Genomic DNA, 16,210 nt, shown 5'->3' with positions numbered 1-16,210 from the left:
AGGTGGGCGGATCATGAGGTCAGGTGATCAAGACCGTCCTGGCTAACACTGTGAAACCCCATCTCTACTAAAAATACAAAAAAATTAGCCGGGCGTGGTAGCATGCACCTATAGTCCCAGCTACTTGGGAGGCTGAGGCAGGAGAATGTCATGAACCCAGGAGGCAGAGGTTGCAGTGAGCCGAGATTGCGCCACTGCACTCTAGCCTGGGCGACAGAGCGAGACTTGGCCCCCCCAAAAAAATAGTTTCCTGAGGAAAAAAAACTTTCAAAAAATAATATTAAACTACCCATTTATGTCATAGGAACATTTATTTATTTATTTTTTTCTTTTGAGGAAGCACATTATATACCATGTATGGGGGGTTGTTTGCTCACTTTTATTATAATATTTTTATTTATGTATGTACTAGGTTCAGGGGGTACATGTGCAGGTTTGTTCCATGTGTAAATTACATATTGCTGAGGTTTGGTGTATGAATGATCTTATCTCCCAGGTAGTGAGCATAGAGTTTTTCATTTCACATTCCCCCTCACCCTTTCCACTCTAGTAGTCCCCAGTGTCTATTGTTGCCATCTTTATGTCCATGTTTACCCAGTGTTTAGCTCCTGCTTATGAGTGAGAATATGTGGTATTTGATTTTCTCTTCCTGCATTAATTGGCTTAGGATAAAGGCCTCCAGCTGCATCCATGTTGCTGCAAAGGACCTGATTTCCTCCACATTTTCTTTATCCAGTTCACTGTTGATGGACATCTAGGTTGATTACATGTCTTTGCTATTGTGAATAGTGCTGTGATTAACATACAAGTGCTTGTCTTTTTTTGTACATACCCAAAGTAGTGGGATTGCTGGGTCGAATGGTGGTTGTTTTAAGTTCTTTGAGAAATCTACACACTGCTTTCCACAGTGGCTGAACTAATTTACACTCCCACCAGCAATGTTTGAACATTCCTTTTTCTCCACAACCTTGCTGACATCTATTATCTTTTAACTTTTTATTAATGGCCATTCTGACTGGTGTGAGACAGTATCTTGTGGTTTGATTTACATTAATAGTTAGTGATGAGGAGCATTTTTTCATATATTTGTTGGCTGCACGTTTGTTTTTTGAGAAGTGTCTGTTCATGTCCTTTGCCCATTTTTAATGGGGTTGTTTTTTGCTTGTTGAATTAAGTGCCTTATAGAGTCTGGATATTAGACCTTTGTTGGATGCATAGTTTGTATTTTCTCTCATTCTATAGATTGTCTGTTTATTCTGTTGATAGTTTATTTTGCTGTGCAGAAGCTCTTTAGTTTATTTTGGTCCCACTTGTCAATCATTGTTTTGGTTGCAGTTGCTTTTGGGGACTTGGTCATAAATTATTTCCCAAGGACAGTATCCAGAATGGTATTTCCTAGGTTTTCTTCTAAGGTTTTTATAGTGTGAGGTCTTATATTTAAATCTTTAATCCATCTTGAGTTAATTTTTGTATATGGTGAAAGGGGTCCAGTTTCAGTCTTCTGCATATGGCTAGCCAGTTATCCTAGCACCATTTATCAAATAGGCAGTCTCTTCTCCATTGCTTGTTATTGTTGACTTTGTTCAAGATCAGATGGTTGCAGGAGTACAGCTTTATTTCTGGCTCCTCCATCCTGTTCCATTGGTTTATATGTCTGTTTTGGTACCAGTACCATGCTGTTTTGGTTACTGTAGCCTTATAATGTACCTTGAAGTTGGGTAGTGTGATGCTTCTGGCTTTGTTCTTTTTGCTTAGGATGCTTTGGCTATTCGGGCTCTTTTTCAATTTCATATGAATTTTAGAAAAGTTTTTTTCTAATGCTGTGAAAAATGACATTGGTAGTTTGATAAGAAGAGCATTGAATCTGTAAACTACTTTGGACAGTATGGAGATTTTAACAATATCGATTCTTCTATCCATGAGCGTGGAATGTTTTTCCATTTGTTTGCATCACCTCTGATTTCTTTCAGAGTGCTTTGTAGTTGTAGAGATCTTTCACCTCCTTGGTTAGCTGTATTCCTTGATATTCTTTTTGTGGCTATTGTAAATGCAGTTCTTGATTTGGCTCTCAGCTTGGATGTTTTTGATGTATAGAAATGCTACTGGTTTTTATACATTGATTTTGTATCCTGAAACTGATTAACAAAGTTGTTCATCAGTTCCAGGCACGTTTTGGCGGAGTCTATGGGGTTTTCTATGTATAGAATCATTATCGTCAATAAAGATTGTTTATCTTCCTCTCTTCTTATTTGGATGCCTTTTATTTCTTTATCTTGCCTGATTACTCTGGCAGGGACTTTCAGTACTCTGTTGAATAGGGGTGGTGAGAATGGTCATCCTAGTCTCTTGTTCCAGTTCTCAAGGGGAATGCTTCCAGCATTTCCCTTTTCAGTACGATGTTGGCTGTGGGTTTGTCAGATGGCTCTTACTATTTTGAGGTATGTTCCTAATTTTTCAGTGCCTAATTTGTTGAGGGTTTTTAACATGAAAGGATGTTGAATTGTATTGAAAGCCTTTCTGCATCTATTGAGATGATCATATGGTGTTTGTTTTTAATTTTATGAGGTGAATCACATTTATTGATTTGCATATGTTGAAACCTTGCACCCCAGGAATAAACCCTTCTTGATTGTGATGAGTTAACTTTTTGATGTGTTGCTGGATTCAGTTTTAGTATTTTGTTGACGATTTTGCATCTGTGTTCATCAGGGATATTGGCCTGAGGTTTTCTTTTTTCCTTGTGCCTCTGCTAGGTTTTGGTATTACAATGATGCTCACTTCGTAGACTGAGTTAGGGAGGAGGTCCTCTTCCTGGATTGTTTGGAATAGTTTCAGTAGGATTGGTACTAGCTCTTTGTACATCTGATATAATTCAGCTGTGAATCTTTCTGGGCCAGGGCTTTTTTTGGTTTATAGGTTTTTTTTATTACTGATTCAGTTTTGGAACTTGTTATTGTTCTGTTCAGGATTTTAATTTCCTCCTGGTTCAGTCTTGGGAGTTGGTGTGTGTTTCTATGAATTTATTCATTTCTTAGGAGGTCATGTGTGTTTCTGTGAATTCATTTATTGGGAGCGCGTGTGTGTTTCTGTGAATTTATTCATTTATTCTAGGTTTCCTAGTTTGTGTGCACAGGTGTTTATAATCTCTAGGTATTTTGTATGTCTGTGGGGTTGGTTGTAATGTCACCTTTCTCATTTCAGATTGTGCTTATTTGGATCTTTTCTTAATCTACATAGCAGTCTATCTTGTTTATTCTTTTGAAGAACCAACTTTTGGTTTCAACATTTACATTTTTAAAAGAGGCCAGTTTTAGCTTTAGTGTGCTCCTACAAATCATTCTTGTTCACTGAGTAAAACAGCTTCAGTACTTTGCTTTTGCAAAGGCTATTCTATGTCTTTGATGTACACACACTGTATTTCTCTTAAAATGCATTGGGGCTTTCCCATTCCTCTTTCTCTTTATCATAATATACTATTTCCATCAATTAGTACAATTGAATGGTAAATGGTTGATTGCTCATTTACAAATTAAATATAGTAACCATACCTTATCCTTCCAGCAGTTGTCATAGTGGTGTTGGATTAATATATTCTCTTCACTAAGGCACTATTATGTTCTAAATAGTTTTTTAAAAATACTTTGTACATATTTCTATACTGTTTTAGTTTTGGAAAATCATGACTTTTTTATGTATAATGTAGGTTAAAGCTCTATTTACATCCACCAGAATGAGTGTAGTAAAAAAGCCAGACTGTATCAAGTTTTGGCAAGGATTTGGAGGCATTAGAATCTTCATACATTAATGGTGGGAATAGAGTTCTCATATGATGCAGCAGTTTTACCTCTAGGTATATACCCAAGATATATGAAAACATGTTCACACAAAAACTGTTACATAAATGTGCATTATTCCTTATAGCCGAAAAAGTCACACAATTCAGATGTCCATCAGCTACTGAATAGATAAACTGTGGTACATCCATACAATGGACTGTACAATGTACAACTCAGCAATAAAAAGGAATGAAGGACTGATACTTCAAAACTGGTTTTGAAAACCTGAGTGAAAGAAGCCAGTCACAAAAGACCGCATATTATATGATGCCAGTTATATGAAATGTTCAGAATAGGCAATTCTATAGAGACACATAGTAGATTAGTAGTTGGTTAGAGTTAGAGGATGTGGAGAGCAGGAATGGGGAGTGACTGCTGATGGGAACAAGCTTTCTTTTTTGGGTGACAAATGTTCTAAAATTAGATTTATATCAATAAAGCTGTTTTTTAAGTAAAAAGATCTATTTATACATAAATAAATAAGGTCTGAAGGGTTTGTGACTTGTAGGTTAGTTACCCTCCTAAGTTACTGTATCAGAATTATGATGACAACATAGATCTTCTGACTCTTAAACCAGTGTTCTTTTCCTCACAACAGAGATACACTAAGTTCAAAAAGTTTTTTACTTAAATCTAAGGATTGGATAGTTGATAGAATTAGTGTACTTTTGTTATTAAAATATGAGTGGAATGACAAAGTTCAGACATTTGCACACTTTAAGAAATGTTTATGGAACTTTGCTATTCTACATTTTTATTGCATTTTTGCAGTTTATGCCATTTATTGAAAATCACAATTGTAACAATTTTCTTAACTTACTGTACATGAAAAAATAACATTATTTGTTAATAATTTACTTTAAGATATTGAAACCATCTGAAAAGAAAGCTAAGTACCAGTATGGTGGACTGAATTCTGGACGTCCTGTCACTCCACCTCGAACAGCTAATCCGCCGAAGAAAAGGTGAAGAAAGGAATTCTGTAAAGAAACCATCAGATTTGTTAAGGACATACTTCATAATATATAAGTGTGCACTGTAAAACCATCCAGCCATTTGACACCCTTTATGATGTCACACCTTTAACTTAAGGAGACGGGTAAAGGATCTTAAATTTTTTTCTAATAGAAAGATGTGCTACACTGTATTGTAATAAGTATACTCTGTTATAGTCAACAAAGTTAAATCCAAATTCAAAATTATCCATTAAAGTTACATCTTCATGTATCACAATTTTTAAAGTTGAAAAGCATCCCAGTTAAACTAGATGTGATAGTTAAACCAGATGAAAGCATGATGATCCATCTGTGTAATGTGGTTTTAGTGTTGCTTGGTTGTTTAATTATTTTGAGCTTGTTTTGTTTTTGTTTGTTTTCACTAGAATAATGGCAAATACTTCTAATTTTTTTCCCTAAACATTTTTAAAAGTGAAATATGGGAAGAGCTTTACAGACATTCACCAACTATTATTTTCCCTTGTTTATCTACTTAGGTATCTGTTTAATCTTACTAAGAAAACTTTCGCCTCATTACATTAAAAAGGAATTTTAGAGATTGATTGTTTTAAAAAAAAAATACGCACATTGTCCAATCCAGTGATTTTAATCATACAGTTTGACTGGGCAAACTTTACAGCTGATAGTGAATATTTTGCTTTATACAGGAATTGACACTGATTTGGATTTGTGCACTCTAATTTTTAACTTATTGATGCTCTATTGTGCAGTAGCATTTCATTTAAGATAAGGCTCATATAGTATTACCCAACTAGTTGGTAATGTGATTATGTGGTACCTTGGCTTTAGGTTTTCATTCGCACGGAACACCTTTTGGCATGCTTAACTTCCTGGTAACACCTTCACCTGCATTGGTTTTCTTTTTCTTTTTTCTTTCTTTCTTTTTTTTTTTTTTTTTGAGTTGTTGTTTGTTTTTAGATCCACAGTACATGAGAATCCTTTTTTGACAAGCCTTGGGAAGCTGACACTGTCTCTTTTTCCTCCCTCTATACGAAGGATGTATTTAAATGAATGCTGGTCAGTGGGACATTTTGTCAACTATGGGTATTGGGTGCTTAACTGTCTAATATTGCCATGTGAATGTTGTATACGATTGTAAGGCTTATGTCACTAAAGATTTTTATTCTGATTTTTTCATAATCAAAGGTCATATGATACTGTATAGACATGCTTTGTAGTGAACTATAGTAGCAATAATTTCTGTACCTGATCAAGAGTTTATTGCAGCCTTTCTTTTCCTATTTCTTTTTTTTAAGGATTAGTATTAACAAATGGCAACGAGTAGAAAAGTTAACATGAAGATTTTAGAAGGAGAGAACTTACAGGACACAGATTTGTGATTCTTTGACTGTGACACTATTGGATGTGATTCTAAAAGCTTTTATTGAGCATTGTCAAATTTGTAAGCTTCATAGGGATGGACATCATATCTATAATGCCCTTCTATATGTGCTACCATAGATGTGACATTTTTGACCTTAATATCGTCTTTGAAAATGTTAAATTGAGAAACCTGTTAACTTACATTTTATGAATTGGCACATTGTATTACTTACTGCAAGAGATATTTCATTTTCAGCACAGTGCAAAAGTTCTTTAAAATGCATATGTCTTTTTTTCTAATTCCGTTTTGTTTTAAAGCACATTTTAAATGTAGTTTTCTCATTTAGTAAAAGTTGTCTAATTGATATGAAGCCTGACTGATTTTTTTTTTCCTTACAGTGAGACATTTAAGCACACATTTTATTCACATAGATACTATGTCCTTGACATATTGAAATGATTCTTTTCTGAAAGTATTCATGATCTGCATATGACGTATTAGGTTAGGTCACAAAGGTTTTATCTGAGGTGATTTAAATAACTTCCTGATTGGAGTGTGTAAGCTGAGCGATTTCTAATAAAATTTTAGTTGTACTCTTTTAGTAGTCATAGTGAAGCAGGTCTAGAAAATAAGCCTTTGGCATGGAAAAAGGGCAATGTTGATTAATCTCAGTATTAAACCACATTAATCTGTATCCCATTGTCTGGCTTTTGTAAATTCATCCAGGTCAAGACTAAGTATGTTGGTTAATAGGAATCTTTTTTTTTTTTTAAAGACTAAATGTGAAAAAATAATCACTACTTAAGCTAATTAATATTGGTCATTAAATTTAAAGGATGGAAATTTATCATGTTTAAAAATTATTCAAGCACTCTTAAAACCACTTAAACAGCCTCCAGTCATAAAAATGTGTTCTTTACAAATATTTGCTTGGCAACACGACTTGAAATAAATAAAACTTTGTTTCTTAGGAGAAAATGATTCTGTAATTCCAGTGTCACTAATTTATATTGTTCTTTCCTCTGATTTTTTCAGGTTAGTGATTTTTTTGTATACAATTTAATCCAAATGTTATGACATTCAGAAATCATGAAACACAGTAGATATCTGTTATAATGTGGTGTATCACATGGATTATAAAGCAAAGTTATGGTCGATTTCTATTCTTGAAAGAATCAACTACAGTGAATCCTTTGCATTTGAAGCCTTAACATGCATTGCTTTAATTTTGCCCAGGGACAAATTTTAATAATCAGCAAGACTGGTTTGTGCAAAGCATTGAGTCATCAGGTATTTAGAGCCTAGCCAGCTACCCAGTATCCATGCTGCCATATCCCTTCATTGTAAAAAGTACCTAAACATTCGTGAAATGATTTTTTTTAGCTGAAAAATGCTGGCAAGAAGAATTTTAAAGCTTAAAATAGGTGGTAAATTTGAAGTATGAGTGTGTTCACGAGAAACATACGCTTTTCAAAAAAATTTTTATTCAAGGCAAAGCAAGGAACATCTTGAGATATGTCTCAAGAATATAAAGATGTATTATTTTAAGCCAAGGAGCTGAAATATATCTCAGTTTATAAATTCAGGTATATTCTTTTTGTCTCCATGGCAACCATAACTTTTGAACCAAAAAAAATTGTTTTTACATCTTTATGCTGAAAATGTGTTTAGAGTAGAAATATGGTCGGGCTGAATTTGCTGTTGCTCCCTAACCAAATCCACCTCTTGTTTTCCTTGTGAGTCCATGGCTAAATCAAAGCCGCCCCTGAGAAGAGACTTAATCCAAGCCTGATTGTACTAGTGGCATCACTTAGAAGTAGGCTTTCCCTCTTCCTAGTAGATCTCAATGTTTTATAATTCCTTAAAACAGCTGAAAATTGGGACAACATACTTTACGCAATGAACAGTAGTTAAATAGGAAATAAACTAGTTCCATATAAGTATACACCTAGAGTTTTAATTACCTTTATAATGTTTCTTAAACAAAAGTGAAACTTAGATACAATTGTGATTGGATACTTAGATACTAAGTGAAACTTAGTGTAACAATTTTGATCTGTTAAATTGGATTTTACATGTACATTTGAATGCCAGAATTTCTAAATAAATCCCCTGGTTAGGAAATTTTAAAAGTCAAAGCTTGTTTTCTTCAACCACTACCTTCTACATTGGTTGACTTAGACCGTAAGCTTTTTAAGTTTCTCATTGTAATTTACCTTCTCATGCAGATTGCTGATGTTTTATTAAACCTTATTTTTACAAAAATGACCATAAATCTTTGCTTCTTTCCTCTTAGGGATCTTTGCTAGTTTATGTGATTATGAAATCTTACTTACAACACCACATTGTTTGGGGTATACAGGGTGGAAGATAGCAAGTGAACAGGGGGTGCGGGTGGGGAGGGTTTGTGTGTGTGTGTGTGTGTGTGTGTGTGTGTGTGTGTGTAAGAGAGAACAGACTAACTGCCTGAGGCTAATAGGTTCAGCATTCCTTTCAGATACTATATGCAAAAAGGTGGGAACCTAAGGTCTGTTCCTGGAGGCTTTTCAGTGAAGCCTGGCATAGGATCAGCAAGTTAAAATATGTATTAATTTTTACAGCTGCCTAATCAGAATGATTCAGCAGATTTACAGGCCAAATTTTTCCTACAAAACCAGTGACATCACAGCTAAACATCTAGAACTTTCATAGATTATTGTACAAATTTATTAAAAGGCACAGTAATTTATGGTCTATCATGTAAACACTGATTCTCGACAAAACCACAAAGGCAAGTAATACAGTGCAACAGAAAAAAGTAGTCCAGAGGAGTGTCTTTTTTTCTTTTTTTTTTTGAGAGAGAGTCTTGCTCTTGTCTCCCAGGCTGGAGTGCAATGGCATGATCTTGGCTCACTGCAACCTCCACCTCCCAGGTTCAAGTGATTCTCCTGCCTCAGCCTCCCGAGTAGCTGGGATTACAGGCGCCCACCACCACACCCAGCTAATTTTTGTATTTTTAGTAGAGACGGGGTTTCACCATGTTGGCCAGGCTGGTCTCTAATTCCTGACCTCATGATCTGCCTGCCTCGGCCTCCCAAAGTGCTGGGATTACAGGCGTGAGCCACCTCTCCCGGCCAGGAGTGTTTTCTTAATGTAACAAGTTTAATCTGAAGTAAGTCTTAAATCTCCTAGTATATTTTTTGGAAAAAAAAAAAGCCAAGGAAACAAAACCAGAGTGTTGAAATGCTACCTCCAATATATGTATAACTCAAACTGATAATTGGCATGGTTTCTGACAGTGCTGATGTTTACCAGCAGGTTATTGACAGACTGACACCTGTTCCATTCTTGAATAAATATAAACTTTGTCTCTCTAGCTCTTAGTTTAATAAAAATCCCTGAGAAGGAGGATGTGCAGGGTGGAGTTGCTGGAGAAAACTTAATGTCTTGTAGAACTCATAACTACTCAATTTACAACTTAAAAATTAAGCTACATATTAGGAAATGTAGTTTATCACATGTAATAAGGAATTGAGATTATCAGGAAATCTTGGGTGAGGCTCAGGATCCAACGTATAACTGGGCCCAGCACATAAAACTGTTACCTGACTTCAATAAGAAATTTTAGCCGGGCGCAGTGGCTCACGCCTGTAATCCCAGCACTTTGGGAGGCTGAGGCAGGCGGATCATGATGTCAGGAGATCGAGATCATCCTGGCGAACATGGTGAAACCCTGTCTCTACTAAAAACATAAAAAATTAGCTGGGCGTGGTGGCGGGCGCCTGTAGTCCCAGCTACTTGGGAGGCTGAGGCAGGAGAATGGCATGAATCCGGGAGGTGGAGGTTGCAGTGAGCCGAGATCACGCCACTGCACTCCAGCCTGGGCGACAGAGCGAGACTCCATCTCAAAAAAAAAAAATTTTAGAAACACAGATCTCTGCCTCCCAGTGTAATTGCCTCAGATTTTGTAGCACATCTCTTAACTGCAGCTTGATAATTCCACTGAAATTAATTCTATTGGTCATATTAAAGAACAGGTTAAAAAGTCTTTATTGCTGTACTGTAAAGCCTGTTTTGAGTGGAAGACCCTAATCTTCTTCTAGCGAATTCCCCAAACTCGGTATGCTGACTGACAACACAAGTTGTAATCCTTTTTTTTTTTTTTTTTGAGACAGGGTCTCACTCTCTCGCCCAGGCTGGAGTGCAGTAGCCTGATCACAGCTCACTGAAGCCTCAGCCTCCCAGGCTTAAGTGATCCTGCCGCCTTGGCCTCCCAAAGTGCTGGGAGAATTATAGGCATGAGCCATCATGCCCAGCCCATTTTAATTTTAATATATCATCAATTATTTCTTATACAGATCCATTAGGATGTTGAATGCTCCTTTAAAACTTTGTTGTATTTGTCGGCCAGGCGCGGTGGCTCATGCCTGTAATCCCAGCACTTTGGGAGGCCGAGGCGGGCCGATCACGAGGTTAAGAGATCGAAACCATCCTGGCCAACATGGTGAAACCCTGTCTCTACTAAAAAAAAAATACAAAAATTAGCTGGACGTGGTGCGCACCTGTAGTCCCAGCTCCTCGGGAGGCTGGGGCAGGAGAATCACTTGAACCTGGGAGGTGGAGATTGCAGTGATCCAAGATGGCACCATTGCACTCCAGCCTGGGCAACAAGGGAAACTCCGTCTCAAAAAAAAAAAAAAAAAACTTTGTTACATTTGTCTTTAAAAGTCATAAGGCCTAGATCAGTCTTGTATGTGACTAGAATGTAGCTCTATGGGCAGGGTTTTTTGTTTTTTTTTGAGACAGGGTCTTGCTATGGTGCCCAGGCTGGAGCACAGTGGCACAATCTCAGCTCACTGCAACCTCCTGGGCTCAAGCCATCCTTCCACCTTAGCCTGCGTAGTAGGTGGGACTACAGGCATGTGCCACCATACCTGCTAATTTTTGTAGAGTGGGGGGTTTTACCATGTTGCCTAGGATGGTCTCCAACTCCTGAGCTCAAGTGATCCGCCCACCTCAGCCTCGCAAAGTGTTGGGATTACAGGCATGAGCCATTGCGCCCATGCAGGTATTTTTTTTCTCTTTTGTTCACTGATTCGTACCTCCTTATCGTAGAGTGGCGCCTGCCACATAGGAGGCCTGCAGATACTTGCTTAATGAATGGCAAGTGGGTGTCAAAAATCTCTACTCGTATTACTGTTTTGACACCTTGACCTGAAGAAGTTAACCACAAATAATAAAATTCCAGTTTTTCTTTATCCTCATGTAACTGCTTTTGTCTCTTATGACAAGAATGCTGAAGTTTCAAGGAGAAAATTGATTTGAGTCTGTACTGCCAAAATAAATGGTTTGTCAAAACTCTGGCCCCTACTTTGTAAACTATTGGTAAGTATAAGAAGTCAGCCAGGCACGGTGGCTCACGCCTGTAATCCCAGCAGTTTGGGAGGCCAAGGCTGGCAGATCACTTGAGATCAGGAGTTCGAGACCAGCCTGGCCAACATGGGAAAACCCTGTCTCTACTAAAAGTACAAAAACTAGCCAGGCATGGTGGCACACACCTGTAATCCCAGCTACTCGGGAGGCTGAGTTTCTTGAAGGAGCATTTTGCAGCTAGCACCTGACAGGCATAGTGGAGAAGTTGCCTGTTACTGAGAACAAACATTGCAAGATCCTTAGGATTACTTTCTTTCCTCCCCTTTCTATAGTCTCTATTCTGTTTTCTTGATCTTAATGTCACCTTTGTAGTGAGCCACCTCACATATTTTAGGAAAGTTGTATAATTTGTGTAATATTTTGTCTTTCAGAATTCATCCAGTAAGTATGAGCACTTAAAACTAGGAATCAAACTTGGAGAGGCTGTTGCCTCATCTAGCACAAGTATGTCATAGGCAGTATGGAGAAAGATCAACTATCTTTTCAGTAAGGAACAAAAAAGTCTGATACAGTGGAGAAAATATTCTAGACAGAAATTTAATACAGTTATGTTGTTAGAATGATTGTTCTATTTCTTTTGTTGTTGCTTTTGTTTTGTTTTCTGAGACGGGGTCTTGCTCTGTCATCCAGGCTGGAGTGCAGTGGCGCCATCTTGGCTCACTGCAGCCTCCGCCTCCTGGGTCCAAGCAGGTCTCCCACCTCAGCCTCTCGAGTAGCTGGGATAACAGGAGCGTGCCACTGCGCCCGGCTAATTTTTGCATTTTTAGTAAAGACGGGGTTTCACCTGATCTCAGGTGATCCACCCACTTCGGCCTCCCAAAGTGTGCTGAGATTACAGGCATGAGCCACCGTGCCCGGCCAATTGTTCTATTTTTGATACTTCTCAGAGCTTTTAATCTCTTTAACTTAAAAGAACAGTCACCCAGGCTGAATACGTGGTCTCAGTGCAGAATTACACAAAAGAAATTTGGCCCAATTTGTCTCAAAGACCCTTACAACTCCATCAAGTAAGAGAGGGAAGGGATATTGCATGAACATAGCAACTATCCCTGCTTTCAAGTGGTTTAGCAGGTTAGGTAGAACCATTTACTAGAAAAGGGTGCGGAAAAGAAAATCCGGAGTTGTCTTCTGTGTTAAGTCGGCTGGGCACGGTGGCTCATGCCTGTAATACCAGCACTTAGGGAGGCCGAGGCGGGCGGATCACAAGGTCAGGAGATGGAGACCATCCTGACTAACACGGTGAAACCCCGTTTCTACTAAAAATACAAAAAATTAGCCGGGTGTGGTGGCGGGCGCCTGTAGTCCCAGCTACTCGGGAGGGTGAGGTAGAATGGCCTGAACCCGGGAGGCGGGGCTTGCAGTGAGCCAAGATCGCGCCACTGCACTCCTGCCTGGGTGACAGAACGGGACTCTGTCTCAAAAAAAAAAAAAAAAAAAAAAAAAAATCATCTAGTCACAGAAAACCTGAAAATAAGTTGGCAAGATGTAAACTAATGGGAACTCTTAAAATTGGTAACACTGCTTGGAAAATGAATTTAGCATTTATAACCTTTTAAAACTGAACATGTGCATGCCCTACAACCCATCAATTTCACTTTAAAGCATTTATGGAAAAAGTGCACCATGGTGCATTAACAAGCAAAGTAGTCAAAATATTTGATTTTAAGTCGTAGACATTCACCAATCAGACCACCAGTTAATCGGAACTTGAACCAGCTGTAAACAATATGGCCTTGCAGAGGCGTTGTCCATGGCATTCACAGTAGCAAAAGGATCCAAATGCCCATTGACAGGAGCATTGGTATATTATGGTATATTTCTAGAACAGAAAGCAACAAGGAAAATGATTCACAGTGTTATGCATTAGCATGGCTAAATCTATGAGGAATACTGAGGTTGAATAGTTCACAAATAAAACTTGTGTTTTAGGATACGCAAAGAAAAGAGAATGGGAAACAGTCGCCTCCTGGGGATCATAATGGGAGAAGGAGGAGCATACAGAATCTCAACAGTATTGTTGATGTCCTGTCTCTTGGATGTTAGGTTCATGTGTTTTGGTAGGCGGTGGCTTCACAAGTTTTATTATGTCTCAGCCTCCACATATGCTACATGTATTGTTTTGTACATTTTTAAAGTATGTATATGATCCGATTCATATATAATTGTATCTGTATACACAAACATTTTTATTTTAAAAAGCTGGTTAATAAGATTACATAAATGATAATTTCAGAAAATGCTACAGGAATTTAAGCGTGGCCCACAGCCTGCACTTACTAAGCACTCAAATGATGATGAGCTGATTAATTTAAGCTGGGTCTCAAAGGATGGATACCAGACAGAAATTTTAAATGAGAGTGATGAAGAGAGCACACTACAGTAATATGCAAGGTCAAAGAAGTGGGAAAGTTCAAAACAAGTATGAGTGTTTCTCTCATTCTTACTGGATAATAGGAGATACATTTAGGAAAGGAGAGTTAGGAAATTAGAATGGGGACAACCTGGAGGCACTGCAGGACACAGTGCAGGAGATGATCAAGTTATGGACAATCAATGCTTTTTTAGTGGGGAAAAGCCATGCCTAGAGACAAAGGAATAAATTGTTCAGTTAAGTGTTTTGAGTTCTCATCCAATCCCAGGTCAAATGAAAAGAGGCAAGAAGGAAGCTAACAACACCTACTGTGGACCAGTGCACTGCTAGTTTGCTCACTATCAAATTCGCCCCAGACGCTTTTACAGAGTAGGTGGTATCACCCTACTTTTACATTTAATGAGAGGTGCCGGGGTTAAATGATTTGACCACGTTCATACGGCTAGTAAAATGGTAGTACCTGAATTCAAACCAAGTGTATATGATTCTAAAGTATATTCACTTTTCTCCACACACCAACATAGTTTAAAAAACAAACTCAGGAATGAGAACACTCAAGAAGGCTTAGTTGGTAGTAACCCTTTACTTGAAGTCAAAACTTAAGCAATAAGCTGCTTCCCTGATAGCTTAATGAATATTTATGTGTATTTGCTGGCTTTTATATGCAAATTTTACATGTTTCCTTTGTAAAGATTTTGGGATCCTAAAGAACCTTCTCATAACTGTACTTTGTGCGTTACACAGCCACATGCATTTCCTTCATGGCACAACTCACTGTGCCTTGTATTTTAGTTGTGTCCATATCTGTCTAGCTTGGAAGCTCTAGAAAGGTAAGGCCATGTTGTCTTCATCATTGTGGTACTTGCCATGCCTCTGTGTTTTTCATGTAGCGGACGTTAATTGTTCAGTAAATATTTTATACTCGAGGCTGGAAATTAATCATCACAGCACCGGTACCTTGCAAAAACAAGGGGAAGAGCAGAAAGAAGTCAGGAAGGATCCTTAGGGAAAAGCTAGAGGAATGAAGCTTGAAGCAGCCATTTTCCTCAAGATTTTCACAACCAGTTGATGCTTCTTGGCCCATTCTCCCATTTATAGGCCAGGGAGAAAGAGTCAAGGGCATGTGTAAGGAAAAATAAGTTCCCAGTTGGCCCCCTCCTCATACTTGTAGGTGAATTTGTCATTATTGTGCTGTGTGTGGAAGCACAAGAAGGAAGGAATTAACTCGTTCTTCAGAACTGCTGATTGAGGAGCTATTTGCTGGAAGTACCACAAGTAGGCAGAGCCAGGTTGCCTTTTAAGAGTAATCATTGTATTAGCCAAAAAATCTGGAAGCAATCCAAATATTGAAATGACCTAAATGGTCCATCCACTCTGGAATATTATGCAGTCATTGAAAACGTTTAGAAAGACTAGCAACATGAAAAAAGCCGTGATATGGAGACCAAAAAAAAAAAAAAAAGGTTTACACTGGGTGTGGTGGCTTAGGATTGTAATCCCAGTGGGAGGATTGCCTGAGTTCAGGAGTTCAAGGCCAGCCTGGGCCACACAGGACTCTGCTCTACAAGGCATGTTTAAAAATTAGGCGGGCGTGGCGGCACCTGTGGTCCCAGCTACTTAAAAGGCTGAGGGGAGGCAGAGGTATGCAGTGAGCCGAGATCGTGCCACTGCTCCAGCCTGGGCGACAGAGCGGGACTCCGTCTCAAAAAGAAAGAAAAAGCCGGTTATACCTTAGGAGGGACATAAGGAAAGGATGGGATCAAAAAGCTGTGAAGAATTCTTTTTATTTGTTCATTCAACATGCATGTATTAAGCACCCACGTAGTCAAAGGCTAGGACAAAGCCAAAAAGATTACTGCTGCAGATTCACAGTTACAATAGAATGGCCCCTTCTCACAAGAAGCCACCGTATTCACACGTTGTGTTTTTCTCAGTTCAAGCGGCCTCTTCCTTTTGAGTAACCAGGGTAACCACGCTGTGCCCGCGTGTGCCGGGCGGGGAGGGGAGGCCGCAGCCCCAGCCCCGCGGGGCCTGGTTGTCTAATCGAAGGGAAGTAAACGGCCCCAACGCAAGCCTGACTGCGAGACGTGCCCAAGGGAGGTAGGTCGAATGAAGAGGGTTGTGTGAGTTTTGCGCGGGCAGGCGGGATAACGGAGGAGAGAGGCCCGCGGCCGAGGCTCGGGCGGGCGGGGGGCAGGGAGGGGCGGGGTTCGCCGGCGCGCACTCGCAGGCAGGCCCCGCCCCCTCGGCC

At 38.9% G+C, this 16,210-nt stretch overlaps 1 protein-coding gene across 2 annotated transcripts in view; it reads left to right on the top strand.

Annotated features, from left to right (window-relative positions):
- PPP1CB (protein phosphatase 1 catalytic subunit beta) overlaps positions 1 to 6,540 on the top strand; it is a 51,919-nt gene extending 45,379 nt beyond the window's left edge. For both annotated transcript variants that reach the window (XM_034952869.3, XM_055108110.2), the window contains one exon: positions 4,701 to 6,540. In XM_034952869.3, coding sequence (XP_034808760.1) covers positions 4,701 to 4,805 — 105 coding nt within the window. In that variant the 3' untranslated portion in view covers positions 4,806 to 6,540. The remainder of the gene's footprint in view (positions 1 to 4,700) is intronic.
- Positions 6,541 to 16,210: the final 9,670 nt, after the last annotated feature.

This window comes from Pan paniscus, chromosome 12, assembly GCF_029289425.2.
Source record: "Pan paniscus chromosome 12, NHGRI_mPanPan1-v2.0_pri, whole genome shotgun sequence".
NCBI lineage: Eukaryota > Metazoa > Chordata > Mammalia > Primates > Hominidae > Pan > Pan paniscus.
This window is presented reverse-complemented; position numbering and strand designations above follow the sequence as displayed.